The sequence below is a fragment of the Scleropages formosus genome, chromosome 6 (genome assembly GCF_900964775.1).
Source record: "Scleropages formosus chromosome 6, fSclFor1.1, whole genome shotgun sequence".
Classification (NCBI taxonomy): Eukaryota; Metazoa; Chordata; class Actinopteri; order Osteoglossiformes; family Osteoglossidae; genus Scleropages; species Scleropages formosus.
The window spans coordinates 32556155-32569607 of NC_041811.1; the positions used below are offsets into that span (position 1 = coordinate 32556155).

The window sequence follows — 13453 nt, forward strand, 5'->3', positions numbered from 1 at the left end:
AGCTAATGTACAATGTCAAGAGGAACATGTAAGAATTGTTGAATTGTTTGCTTGGGCATAATTTTAGCTTTGATATTTTATAGAGGAGTGGTTTATTTGCTGGAGAATACAATACCTGCAACACCTTTCAGACCTCAGACAGCCCAATGATGGCGACATCTAGTTTTGATCCCTTAGACTCTCAAACAGTATAAATGCATCATTAACGGGAAAACAATGCATGTTAAAACAACGTACACTTTACATGAGTAAATCTACACTGACTAAGTATGTCTTCATAATGATTCAAATACAGTTAAAATAGAAGGATTGAAGGAAAATGTTTTTTCCAGTCATGCTAAGACTCTTAAATATAGGTGATATTTTTAACTCTCTTAGTCTGTCTGTGTAAAATAGATCTAAGTGGTTTTTTTTTTTTTAAAAAAAATGTGTATTAAAGAGAAGGGAAAAACTGCTTTATGAATGAGTTTCCTTAGGGTGGTACAGCAGCTGTTGCTGTGTCTGGGTGGTGCAAAAGAATGACTGAGCAGGGATTAAACTTGCAATGTGGCACTTCCCAGTGGGTTGGACCGGGTCCTGCTCTCTGGTGAGTCTGGGGTTCGGGTCCCGCTTGGGGTGCCTTGTGGCGGACTGGCGTCCTGTCCTGCGTGTGCCCCCTCCCCCTCCAGCCTTACGCCGAGTTGCCGGGTAGGCTCCGGTTCCCCGCAACCCCGTATGGGACAAGCGGTTCAGAAAATGTGTGTGTGTGTGGCGCTTCCATGTTCTCCCCATGTTTGTGTGGGTTTCCTCTGGGTGCTCCTGTTTCCTCTCAAAGACTTGCATGGGGGGGCCGTAGCGGCATAAGAGAATTTTCCCATAGTAAAATAGGGTCTTTACTATTAAAAACCTGGGAAGACATTTGAAGACAGGACTAATGTGAAGGTTTTTTCTGGAAATTCAAAGCAGAAGAACAAATTTTAAGTAGATTTATGCTTCGGGAAAGACAGATCCAGCATCAGCTATACACAGCCAGATGGGGCAGTAATGCAGCACATTGTTCTGCCATGACACATTATTTATTATTATTTATTAAAGTATCACAGAATGCTTCTGACAAAAGATTGCATATTTGTTAGTGCATTTATTTATTACGTTTTCCATGTATAGAACAAGTGAACATGGCAATCATTATTTAGGCGCCAACTACACCGAGTAGGACAAATAACATTTTATTGTCTGATTCCCATAATCACTTCCACTGATCTTTCACTGGTATATTAAAAAACAAAGCTTGTGAAATTCACAAATAGTGTTCAGTCATATACTTTAAAATATAATGCATTATACAGTCATGAAGAAGTTCTTGACATTTTTGAACAATGACCCATTCATCAATCATCAATACATTTCCTTCAAGGGAGACAATACTGCGAAGTGCTCAACGCCGTGTCACACACACTTCTAAGACCTGTGTGTTGTCAAGCTGGTGAGAAGTGTTTGTGCTGGTCTGGTGGTGAAAGGACCCTGGTTTGTTCACTGAGTTTACATATTCTGGGCCCATGGCAGTGACTGTCTGTTCCATTGGTCAAAAAAAAATGATATTCAGGGCCTTAGAGCAAGTCCCACTATCAGTGATCTCTTCTTCAGCTCATCCTTCTTTCATTCCTGCTTTGTGCATTTGGTCCCACGACTTCATTCCTCTGTCCACGAGCCGCAGGTTAACAGCAGGACAAGGATTTCACACTCTTAGCCTGGGGTCCCTCTGTCGACTCTGTGTCAATTTCTGTAAAGACCATGAAAGCACTGGTATTGTCTATACTACTGCTCATTTCTCACGTTTATTGCCCATTTCTTAAAAAAAAAAAAAAAAAAAAAAAAAAAAAAAAAAAAAAAAACTTACTGATGAGACCTCCTGGTCCTATTACAGTGGGAGCGGTGACTCCCTCCACCTCCTTCAGTATGGCGTCCTCAAAGGCAAGAGCAGCCACCCGGAAGAACAGGTCCTGCACATTCTCTCCTGTAGGGCGGAAGCAAGGTTTCCAGTTCAAAGGTACAGATTCGGCGCTGGACCAGTTATATTTTGCGCAATGGGACGGGTGCGTTTTGGCAAGATGCCTTCATCAGCATCCAAATGTCAAGAAAGTGCTCAGCAAGTTTCTGTTTTTTTTTTTTTTTTAAAAAAAGAAAAAAAAAAAAACTTTCAGTAAGAACACCAAAGCCCTTAACTCGATTCTTACACTAAGTTGAGCACGTCTTCTGTTTTTTCAATATAGGATTATAATTATATAAATTCAGACTGCAACCCACTCTTGTACTCATCTAGCCAGACTCTCTCACACAGGTACAGCAGCTGCAGACATCTATTCTATTTTGCAAAGAGTACAAACATCCCACGCACACAGTGGCTGAAACCACTTGTCCCAGTTAGGGTTGTGGTGAACCGGAGCTTAAGCTGGCAACACAGGGTGCAGGGCTGGAGGGGGAAGGGACACACCTAGGATGGGACACCAGTCCATCACAAGGTACCCCAAGCAGGACTCAAACCCCAGACCCACCAGAGAACAGGACCCAGCCAAACCCCCTGCGCCACCGCACCCCTCCGTTCACCTCCGTACAAACATACGCTTACCTGTTTTGGCAGAAACAGACCAGAACTCTGCCTGCATCTCATTAGCAATTTTGATGGCATCTCTCTCCATCTTCCTGCACTCTGCTGAGGACTGGAGTGACAAACACAACAGGGTGGTGTTTTTCAAGGATGGGCAAAAAAATAGATCTGCAAAGCTCATGTTTTCGGGAGAAAGGGAGATGCAGATTTTCATTATGTTCAAGCCTAACCGTGACTCTCGGCATTTACTTCTATGCGTGTACAAAAACTGTATGTATGCATGTTTACTCTTAAATACTGGGACTTGCTTCTCCATCCTCCACTCGTACCAGCAGGTCCCGTTTAGTCCCGACCAGGAAAACAAAGCAGGAACCAGGATCGTTCTCCTTCATCGCCTCCTCCAGCCACTGCCTGGGAAAGGACACCACACTTGCAGTGCTGGCAATGACCTTTTTAAAATCCCTGCCCTAAAAACTGTAGGTATGAACATCGGTGACTCTATTTAACATCTAATGAACAGTCTGTATAGTAAGGGAGTGTGGTGGTGCAGTAGATTTGACCGGGTTCTGCTCTCCAGTGGGGCTGGGGTTCGAGGCCCACTTGGGGTGCCTTGCTATAGACTGGCATCCCGTCCTGAGTGTGTCCCCTTCAGCCTTCCGCCCTGTGCTGCTGGGTTAGGCTCTGGCTCCCCGCAACCCCGTATGGGACAAGCAGTTTCAGACTGTGTGTGTGTGAGAACAGTCTGTACATTAACTGTGCCGCGTACTGCATTTTCACTTGCTACAAAATTTACGAATATTGGTAGTCGAGTGATAAAAGCAGCTTCACAATCATCCTTTTGCCGTGTATTTAAAGTACTTTTCGTCCACTCACCGCGTGTGATCCAGGGTCTTGATGTCTGCCAGGTCAAACACTGTGATAATCACTGAGAAAAACATTTACAAAGCTGAACGTTGCACTGAAAGGCTGCAGGTCTCAATTTCTTGGGAGAGCTACATTTCGGCCTTTAAGGGTTTCACTGGATTTGCTTCTGTAAAAATCCAGCTACAAAGGAACTATGTGACGCTTTTAATACATGGATCCGCGAAACAAATAAAAAATGTATCATGATAGGTTGCTTCAAGGAATTATTGGCAGAGGGATTAAGCTGACTTTTACCCTGGGCTCCCCGGTAGTATGCTGAAGCAATGCACTTGAACTTCTCCTGTCCAGCTGTGTCCCAGCTGCAGAAAAAACAAACACAGCAGAGCTCCGATAATCACTCCAGGTCTTACAGGTCACCAGTCTCAAGGAAAGTGGACGCTACAGAACCAGTAGATTCCCATAGAGGCGTACTCACATCTGCAGGGAATAGGGAACGCCTGACAACTCAAATTTCTCGATCTCAAAGTCCACCCCAATGGTGGCTTTGTAGTCCCTGTCAAACATGTTCTTGCAGAACCTGCAAAGGACATAATAAGCTATGAAACACCAAAAAATAAGAGTTTCGGGAGCTTATGAACAGCAAAGTTATAAAATCTAAATTAGGTAAGATGTTAAATGTGCCTATAAAGGCTGATATACATTGTACCTGTTGATCAGACATGTCTTGCCCACATAAAGGTCTCCAAGCATCACCACTTTGGACATCATCCTTCATGGATAGAAGCAGAACACTCTGAGTTCATATTACTTCTAAGATTGTTATTTAACTTTATAAATAGCAAACGTTTTCCTTATTACAGAAATCATCATTTGTTTTTCTTAAACATGTGCCTTGTATTTCTACCTTGATATATGAAAAATAAAATGTGTACGGTTAAATCTATGCATACATCTCTGGTTAAAATACATTTAAAGTGAAATTCAAGCTAGTAGCTTTTCCAAGAAGATATAGTTCCAGTTCCCAGTTTGGTCTTGGAACCAGTGACTCATGCATGGAAACTTCCTGGTGTGTTCGCTGTGGACTCACCCCATGCTCCTGGATGCCCGGTCCTGACAGACACTCTTTACCTGTGCATGCCAGCAGTCCTTCATCTGCAAACAGGCCTCAGGAGTGTACCACTGCAGCACAGAATCACATTATTGCACAGTCACACAGTCACTCAACACTGACAGTGTTATGTATTAAAGTATAATGAAGAACAATGCAGTGTTCCGGCACAATTGTACACTGTTACAACTTCACACGCCGTCATAAAGGGGAACACATAGTTATAAAGTATGCGGTACAGTCGATAATTTTTAAGATGGACCACCGTGTGGCGCTGCTGAGTTCTTACCAATGACTTGCAGTCACAGCAGCGTCAGACATAGCTTATAGCTTAAGTCATTACTTATTGACTGCACCATCCCTCTTTTCTCCAAGGCAACGTACTGCTCAGTAAACAGAGGCGCTGTTCACCAGTAGAGGGAGAGATGGAGATGCAAAGAAGAGATTCTCTAACTACTCAGCACTTCAATAATATTGTTTTCAGTGAGCATGCATTGCATAGATATCTGCATATAGTATTGATAGGGAGTCAATTTTTTTCAACAGATAATGTAGTGAAAGTCCATGGAGCATGATGGAGATTGGGAGAGACCCTTCCTTTTTTGAGACCCTCTGTTTTGAGAGGCTTCTTGAATATTGACAGGGTTTCAGGAGTTCTGAGTGAGAGATGGAGATCATTCTATACCACATTGGAGCCAGAACCAAAAACCTCTGGACTTTTGATTTCAGACCTCTTGCGCATGCGACCACCAAGTGGGCAGAGGTTGAGGAGCTTAAGAGTTTGGATGGGCAAGTAATCTAGTCCTGCGGGTACTGGGGAGAAGATCCATTGACCATTGTGTAGGTTGCAACAAGAATCTTGAACTTGGTGCAGGCAGCAAAAGAAAGCCCATGGAGAGGAGGGGAAACGTATGGGAATTCTGTGGCAGGTCAAACGCGACTTAAGCAGCAACATTCTGGATCAGCTGGAGAAGTTTGATGGCAAAGGCTAGAAAACCAGACAGGAGGGAAATAGGGACAGTGGGTAATCTGGGTTGGGGATGGACCATGGCTTGGACCAAAAGCTGTGTAGCAAGATAAGAGAGGATGCTGCAGATGTGACACAAAATTCATCTGCAGAACCAGGTTATGCCTTCAATCAGTTGAGAGAAGCAGAGACGTGAGTATTCTTACATCCAGGCTCAGATAAAGCTGACAAAACAAGCACGTTATCCACTTCGACACACGACAGGTGGGACACACCTGCTCGGAGGTGAAGGATCTCAGTCTTGGAGAGGCTCAGTTGTAGGTGGTGATCAGTCATCCAAGCAGAGATGTCCAAGAGGCAAGCTGTGATGTGAGGGGTATGAAGAGGGAAAACTTGGGTACCATCAGCATAGCAGTGGTAAGAAAACCTATGAGAAGCAATGACACAGCCAAAGAAGAAGTGTAGACAGAGAAAAGTAAGGGGCCCAGAACCAAGCAATCTGGAACACCAGTTGAGAGACTGAGGAGAGGACAGGGTGCCACACCAAACCACCTGGTAATATTTACTTAGGCAAGACCCAAGCCATTTCAATGCTGTTACTTTGATTCCAAGATGTTAAAGAGGGTGTCAATGAATCGGGCAGGAGACTGAGGTATGTTTGTGGACCCAATTGGGGGATCTTTAGTGTCGATCCAGAAGGAAGCAGGCAAGAGTCGTGGTCTGGGACAGGCAAGGGTCGGTCGATGCACAAACGCTGATCTCGGGGTGAACCTGGAGTCGTGGTCAAGGAAGCGATGCTTGAGTCGGGAGCCGTGGACGTTGGGAGCGGGGAACGAGGGATGGAGGAAGACGAGGGACTGGGAAAGATGGATAGGTAGTCGATGGTTCACTCGTGAGCGCAAGAGATACGGGTTTCTCAGATGAGATTCTGCAATGAGGGGTTGCAAGTGCGGCTTCTTCATACCCTGCTGCTCTGATTTCAAGCAGGTGCAGGTGTTTGGAGCGAGGTCATAGGTACGACAGAGGGAAAAGCTGGATCTGGTGGTTGATGGCGTCAAATGTTTTAAAGAGGTCAGGTAGAATGAGGACCGAGTAGAAGGAAGGCGCTCTAGCTGAATAACGTTAATATCAGCACAGACCTAATATTAGCACCAGCCGTTTACTGTGATGTTGTTACCTGGATGCACCACAAAAGGAGAATGACGTTGTTTCATGGTTGGAAAGGCAAGTGTCTCCCTGGCTGAGTCATCAACTCTTACAAGCTCATAACATCATGGCAACCAGATCAAACTAATAGGGCTGTGCTTTCCATTATCACTGCTTTTGTAATGTATTCAAAGCATTCAGTCCCATCAGCTGAGATCGAGATCGATTTATTATAGCCTTCTAGTCGAGTTTTACTAAAGCTTGTCCTTGAAAAGTATCTAAAAATATTTAGGGTCCTTTAAAAATCAAGGTGCAACATAAATTCCATGGATGGACATCTATTAAAATGAAATACTTTCGCTTATTTTTGGTGCAGCTGTTAATATTGTTATCGCTATTATTTTTATTTGTAAGCAATTATACTCTGCTTTGCGTTGTAGCCGCATCGCCGCTTCACATCTAAAAAGACGTCCCACCAAATACGAACACATAACACACTCAAGTACCACAACACTGGTGTTTTGTCCCACTGTGCGCCCAAGTCTGCATCCAAGTCCACAATCAAGTCCCAGTCATTGTGCTCCCCCATCATCACCGTGTTCGCGATTCTCACCATGTTCACCTAAAAGCACCGTTCACTATTGTAAATAAACTCTGCACTTGAGTCCTTCACTTAACGGGTTTCCGAGTCCCTTGTTTACAATACTCATTGAACTCCCCTACACTGGCTTCCTGTGTTATGGATACAAAAATTTATAATACTGAGATTGAGATATAATTTTATAATATATAATTTACAAATTATAACTCTGCCTGGCTTGTGACTTGGAATCAAGCAACGATGCGTCTCATTTCGGCGGAACTTATTTCCCAGAAAGGCCGCGGTGACAACACGGGCGTCTCAAGTCTTGCAGAGAAGCTGGAAAGATCCCAGGGACAAACTATCAATTTTAAATCTCCGGTCCGGTGAGACTGCCGTCATCCAGCCAGCTGTGAGGCTCCTTGTGCAGATCTGATCACATGATTCCAATTCCTATTTCACCCCTGCCCCTTAAAGTTAATAACACATTTAATGTACATGTCCAGAGGTGTTTCATTACCATATTTTGCTGAAGAAACGACTATGTTACTGATGAATGGCAAGGACAGCTACATAAAAAAGCAAATAATTACTGCATGTTATTAATGTATCCTTTCTGGGTAATACTGCCGACCCCCTTGTTAATATCTAACCCATATTTAGCAAAAGCATAAGTGGAGCTGCGATGCGCATGAAAATCTGTTAGTCAAAAACAGAAAACGGAGACTGAAGGGAACTTTAGCACAGTTAAATGTTAGAAATTCTTCTGCATATTTACTGGGTTATGAGTTAGTATTGGTAGGTACGTAAAAATGTCTATCTCCAAAAAAAAATTAGTAGGAAGGTGATCAGGAATCGTCGATATTCTGAGTTTTGTGCAGCTACTTGTATGATGAATATTGGTTCATATGTTGGAAAGAAACTAACTGCAATTAAAAAATCACACGTCTGCATCCAAGTGTCTATTTCTCTTAATGTAACAAACACATTGTATTTTCTACGAGGTGTTCGTCGCTTTGGAGAAAAGCATCTGCTAAATTAAAAAATGTAAATGTATTCAAATTCAAGGTAATGTAATTATCCTGGAGCTGCAGTGCTGCTTCTTTGTGTTTGGTTAACAGAGAAACACAACTAAAACACCCCCTTTATTAAAAAGTTTAATGTGTGGTAGCGGCTGAAAGTGAACATGCGTGAACATGTGTGAACATGAAATGAGTGTGACTTCAGGGCTTATGCCACACATGACATCAGAGAGACAGCGATGTACATGTATTAGACACAGAGGTAAGAGAAATTATTCTGGCCATGCATTACAGCGCAGCACCTCCCGAACATGGCCAGTCCATACTGTCGCACCAGCTCTCCCACAGAACTGGACCCACACACACACACATCGCTCCACCGCAGCGTGTGTGCAAGCTGGGACACAAAGATTTTCTGGGTACTGGAGGGGCCGCATGTTGTGTTTAGGGCTTTGAGGTCCCACGTTTGATTCCCACCTCCTGTTAAGGTATCCTTGAGCAGCATATTTACTGCAAATTGTTCATTATAAATGGGTAAATCAGTGTAAGTTGCTTTGGAGAAAAGTGTCAGCTACATGTACTCCATTATTGCATTTCTAATAGTGTTGTGTGTTGTCTTGTGTTTAGACTGATCATTTGGAAAAGCACTGTACATCATCTCACACACACACACACACACACACACACACACACACACACACACACATTTTCTGAACCGCTCGTCCCATACGGGGTCGCGGGGAACCGGAGCCTACCCGGCAACACAGGGCGTAAGGCCGGAGGAGGAGGGGACACACCCAGGACGGGACGCCAGTCCGTCGCAAGGCACCCCAAGCGGGACTCGAACCCCAGACCCACTGGAGAGCAGGACCCGGTCCAACCCACTGCGCCACCGCGCCCCCCTCCTAACTCATAAACATTATGTCCAAAAGAGCATGAAACACCAAAAGGAGCGTTATTTGTTCTGCTTTTCATTCACACACATTCAAGGGATGTGTATGATTCGTACATAAAATTAACACTTATCTACAGGTGTCCTCCTACCTTGGGGAACTTGGTGACCACCCGGTCCCTGCTCACCGGCGCGGGGGGGTACAGCCGCCCGTTCTGCGCGTGCTGCATGCTGCCCCTGGGGGGGGGGGCGAAACCACAGGGGACTCGGGATCATGAGATGAACCGCGCGAACGGTTGAGCAGTAGAGCTCAATGGAGAGGGCTGGGGGACACGCCCCCCCCACCGTTTTAGAAACAAGTCTAAGACTCAGCTTGACTGTTTTTGGAACCACAAAACAGGAATCAGTTTTACACAGGACCACACAAACATCCATCGGTACAGTTGTGAAGCTCGAACAAAATCAATTTTGAAAATGACCAGTGATTTTCGGTGTATCGGAAATGAAACAGTTAAATCCATGATGATTAGCTGTACATCGGTACTGTAACATACCGGACGGAGGACCGAAATATTAGCAATAATAACCAGAGAAGCTATACTGATGGTCAAGTTAGGTTTGCTTGCACACGGTGGGGGGGGCACGTACCCCGGCTCCGATACTGCCTAGCGGACAAAAATTACCGCAGCAAACCAGGTCCAGGGTAAGGCCACACTGTCTCCGTCCCGTGTAAAAACACGGTAACTAAAGAGAGCAGTCGAACCAACCTGCACACGGACGGTACTCACGGCTTGGCTTCGTCTGTGAGCGGCGTCTTGCTGTACGGGGGCCCGCGGCAACAGATCCTTTATCACGGTATCCAGGCTGGCTCGCAGTTAGTGCATCATCTCGGGTCGGGATCTCCATGACAACCAGCACGCGCGCCCGACGCCCCACGTGACACGGCCGAGCTCGGGAGCGCGAGCGCAGCGCTGCGGCTGCAGGCGCCAGGGCGGCTTTTTTTCTTTTTTTCCTTCTTTCTATCTATAATGTACGGGACGGATATAGTTCATTTCCCAGCCGTTAGATTCTACAACACGCGATAGAATCTATAATGTGACGCCGTAAAGCGGACACTTATAAACGAGTGCGCGCTCTCGACTTGAAAAACCCCTTTTTTTACCACACACAGTCTGTGCTATAGATTATATAGCATCACACAAAACCTCCTCAAAGCAAAGCGGTAGCGAGTACTGTGGTGTTTGTTGGCTCGCACCCTGGTGAGCTGAAGGTCTTGAGTTCGAATCCCACTCCTGCACGTTCCTTCGAGCTACATGCTTTCCCCCGTTCGATAGAGTAAAGAAATACCTTTGCTGTTTAAATGGGTGACGTCACTGTTGCGTTGTATCGAACAATTAACATCAGAGCAGCTCAATGTGATCTTCATGTATTTAATACAGAGAAAAGTTACCAAAATATGCAAAACACAGATCTGCAAAACCCATGCTTTTTGGAAAAAAAAGATGCACATTTGCATTATGCCCTTTCTAACTGTGACTCAGCATTTAATTCTATGTATGTACAAATCTCTATGTATGCATGTTTACTGGGACTTTGCTTCTCCATCCTTCCCCCTCTACACATCAAAATGTGTTTTTAGGATAATAAGGGCAGCTTTGCTTCCATCCGCTGGGAGGCAGACACCTGACAATTATTCCAGGCCCGACTGGGTTTTTATTTACTGCATTTATGGAGCAGGGTACACTGCCACATGCAAATCTCAGCCCGTGTTTAGATGGAGATGGGTGCTCACCTCAGGGGGGTGCAGTGGGTTGGACCAGGTCCTGCTCTCTGGGGGATCTGGGGTTCAAGTCCTGCTTGGGGTGCTGTGCAACAGACTGGTGTCCTGTCCTGGGTGTGTCCCCTCCCCCTCCAGCCTTTATGTCCTGTGTTGCCAGGTTAGGCTCTGGCTCCCTGCTACCCTGAATGGAACAAGCAGTTCTGTATGTGTGCTCACCTCTCAAACTGTTGCAGCCAAGATCAGTTTGTGACTCTCAAGAGTGCAGTGGCTAAGGTGGTGGAGATGTACTGCATAAGGCCAAAGAAGCCAGACTCTCTCTCTCTCTCGCTCTCTCTCTCACACGCACACACGCACACACCATCTGAACCACTTGTCCCATACAGGGTCACAGGGAACCGGAGCCTACCCGGCAACTCAGGGCATAAGGCCAGAGGGGGAGGGGACACACCCAGGACAGGACACCAGTCCATCGCAAGGCACCCCAAGCGGGATCTGAACCCCAGACCTACCAGAGGGCAGGACCCAGTCCAACCCACTGTGCCACCGCATTCCCTTGAAGCCAGACTCATTTAATGGAAAAATATCTTTGTCAAGGATTCAACAAGCCAGCAAATCATTCATGGACATGTTAGGAATCAGAAACCACCCATGTGTGCGGCATGGTGGCACAGCAAGTAGCGCTGCTGTGGGTGGTGTGATAGGACATGGGCTTGATCCCTGATAAGTCTGTGTGGAGTTTGCATGTCCTCCCTTTGTTTGGGTGGGATTCCTTTGGGTGCTCTGGTTTCCTCCCACAGTCCAAAGACATGCTGCTCAGGTTCACCCATAGTGTGTGAGTGACAGACAGAGTGTGTGTGTTCCACTGGTGTATGGATGAGTGACGTAGTGTATCTAGCAGTGTAAGTCACTGTGGTGAATAAGGTGTGTGAGCTGATAACACTACATAGAGTTCATTGGAAGTTGCTTTGGAAAAAAGTGTCTGCTAAATAAATACATGTAAATCATGGCTGAAGCCAACAAAGGTCCCTTTTGTAATGATCACATTGTGCCATGCAATGTTTGTCATTACTCCATGTAATGGCAATTCCTTTCCACATAATTTTGCTCAAAGTGTTCTGTGTGTGGGGGGTGCGGTGGTGCAGTGGGTTGGACCACAGTCCTGCTCTCCGGTGGGTCTGGGGTTCGAGTCCCGCTTGGGGTGCCTTGCGACGGATTGGTGTCCCGTCCTGGGTGTGTCCTCTCCCCTTCCGGCCTTACGCCCTGTGTTACCGGGTAGGCTCCAGTTCCCCATGACCCCGTATGGGACAAGCGGTTCTGAAAGTGTGCGTGTGCGTGTGCGTGTGTGTGTGTGTGTGTTCTGTGTGTGTCAGTGCCCTTACATTGAGCGTATTTTCCGTGTTACCGTCATTTCAGACCATAAACGGGCTGTGTTAACCATGACATTTTATTCCTATGCCTTCAATACTAATTTTGTGTCACATAATTGCCTTTTACCACATTGAGCAGCATTTTTTGTGATAATCCTGTTGAGGCTAATCGCTTTTCTGTACCTTGCAAGAGCAATTTCATAGATGCAGCAGTAGTTTTATGCCACCTAATGATTTCCCTTGTCACAGAATTATCATTTATCCCAGCCCTGACAACGGAAGCCAGCTACCCAAGTGGAAATTTTAATTGGACAGACGGCATGTTGACATCCGACCAGTTGGGCCTTCATAAGTTAAACTGGGCTGGAATGTAATCAGTGAGGGAGGAAGGGAGCCAGAACCCAAAACATCATCAGAATGTTTTGCTATATCTTTCTTCATAGACACTGGCTGTATCTTTGCTCAGGATCCAGAATGCATCCTTACATTTAGTTGACACTTTTCTCCAACAGGGCTTAAAGTTACAATTATTTACCAATTTATACAGCTGGATAATTTTCCTGGAGCAGTTTAGTGTAAGTATCTTGCTCAAGGATACAACAGCCAGAGGTGGGACTCAAACCTGCAACCTTCAGAGCCAAAGGCTGTAGCTCTTGTTACTACACTACCAGTTGTCCCAGTGCTTGTTCTACTCCAGCAGCTTGGCAAGAAATTAAACTTTTACTAAGTTACAAAAAAGTCAGCAAATATATTAATACACAGTGGGGTGTGGTGGCGCAGTGGGTTGGACTGGGTCCTGCTTTCTGGTGGGTCTGGGGTTCAAGTCTTGCTTGGGATGCTTTGTGATGGACTGGTGTCTCCTCCCTCTCCAGCCTGTTGCCAGGTTAGGCTCCAGCTCCCCCGAACCCATCTGGGACAAGCGGTTCAGACAGTGTGTGTGTGTGTGTGTATTAATATGACAGAGCTTTGTAATGCACAAGATAATTGCAAAGGCATCAGTATTTTTTTTTATTATTGTCTTTTTTTTTGCCTGATGTTACACTCCTTAGATGATTCTGTTTAAAGAAGTACAGGTTAGTAACTAAATGAATATAATAATGTAATATTAGTGCTTTAGAATCACGAGTCGGCATCCAAGTC

The 13453-nt window shown here is 45.4% G+C and overlaps 1 protein-coding gene across 1 annotated transcript; it reads right to left on the reverse strand.

Moving 5' to 3' along the window:
- Positions 1–1367: 1367 nt before the first annotated feature.
- On the reverse strand, positions 1368–10142 carry rab36 (RAB36, member RAS oncogene family). The gene is made up of 11 exons (XM_018751528.2): positions 9955–10142; positions 9319–9403; positions 4539–4630; positions 4158–4220; positions 3927–4028; positions 3746–3810; positions 3461–3512; positions 2917–2998; positions 2609–2699; positions 1880–1996; positions 1368–1762 (listed from the first exon to the last, which is right to left on the reverse strand). The coding sequence occupies exons 2-11, from the start codon at positions 9394–9396 to the stop codon at positions 1698–1700; spliced, it is 807 nt and encodes a 268-aa protein (XP_018607044.1). The 5' UTR covers positions 9397–9403; positions 9955–10142; the 3' UTR covers positions 1368–1697.
- Between the last annotated feature and the right edge of the window lie 3311 nt (positions 10143–13453).

What these genes read in the sequence shown, in the direction of transcription:
- rab36 (XM_018751528.2), bottom strand. Translation starts at nt 9,396, where the DNA reads ATGCAGCACGCGCAGAACGGGCGGCTGTACCCCCCCGCGCCGGTGAGC. An exon ending in TGGTCACCAAGTTCCCCAAG is followed by an intron (nt 4,631 to 9,318) that starts GTAGGAGGACAC and finishes TCTGTGCTGCAG; the next exon opens with TGGTACACTCCTGAGGCCTG. An exon ending in GGACTAAACGGGACCTGCTG is followed by an intron (nt 2,700 to 2,916) that starts GTACGAGTGGAG and finishes TTGTCACTCCAG; the next exon opens with TCCTCAGCAGAGTGCAGGAA.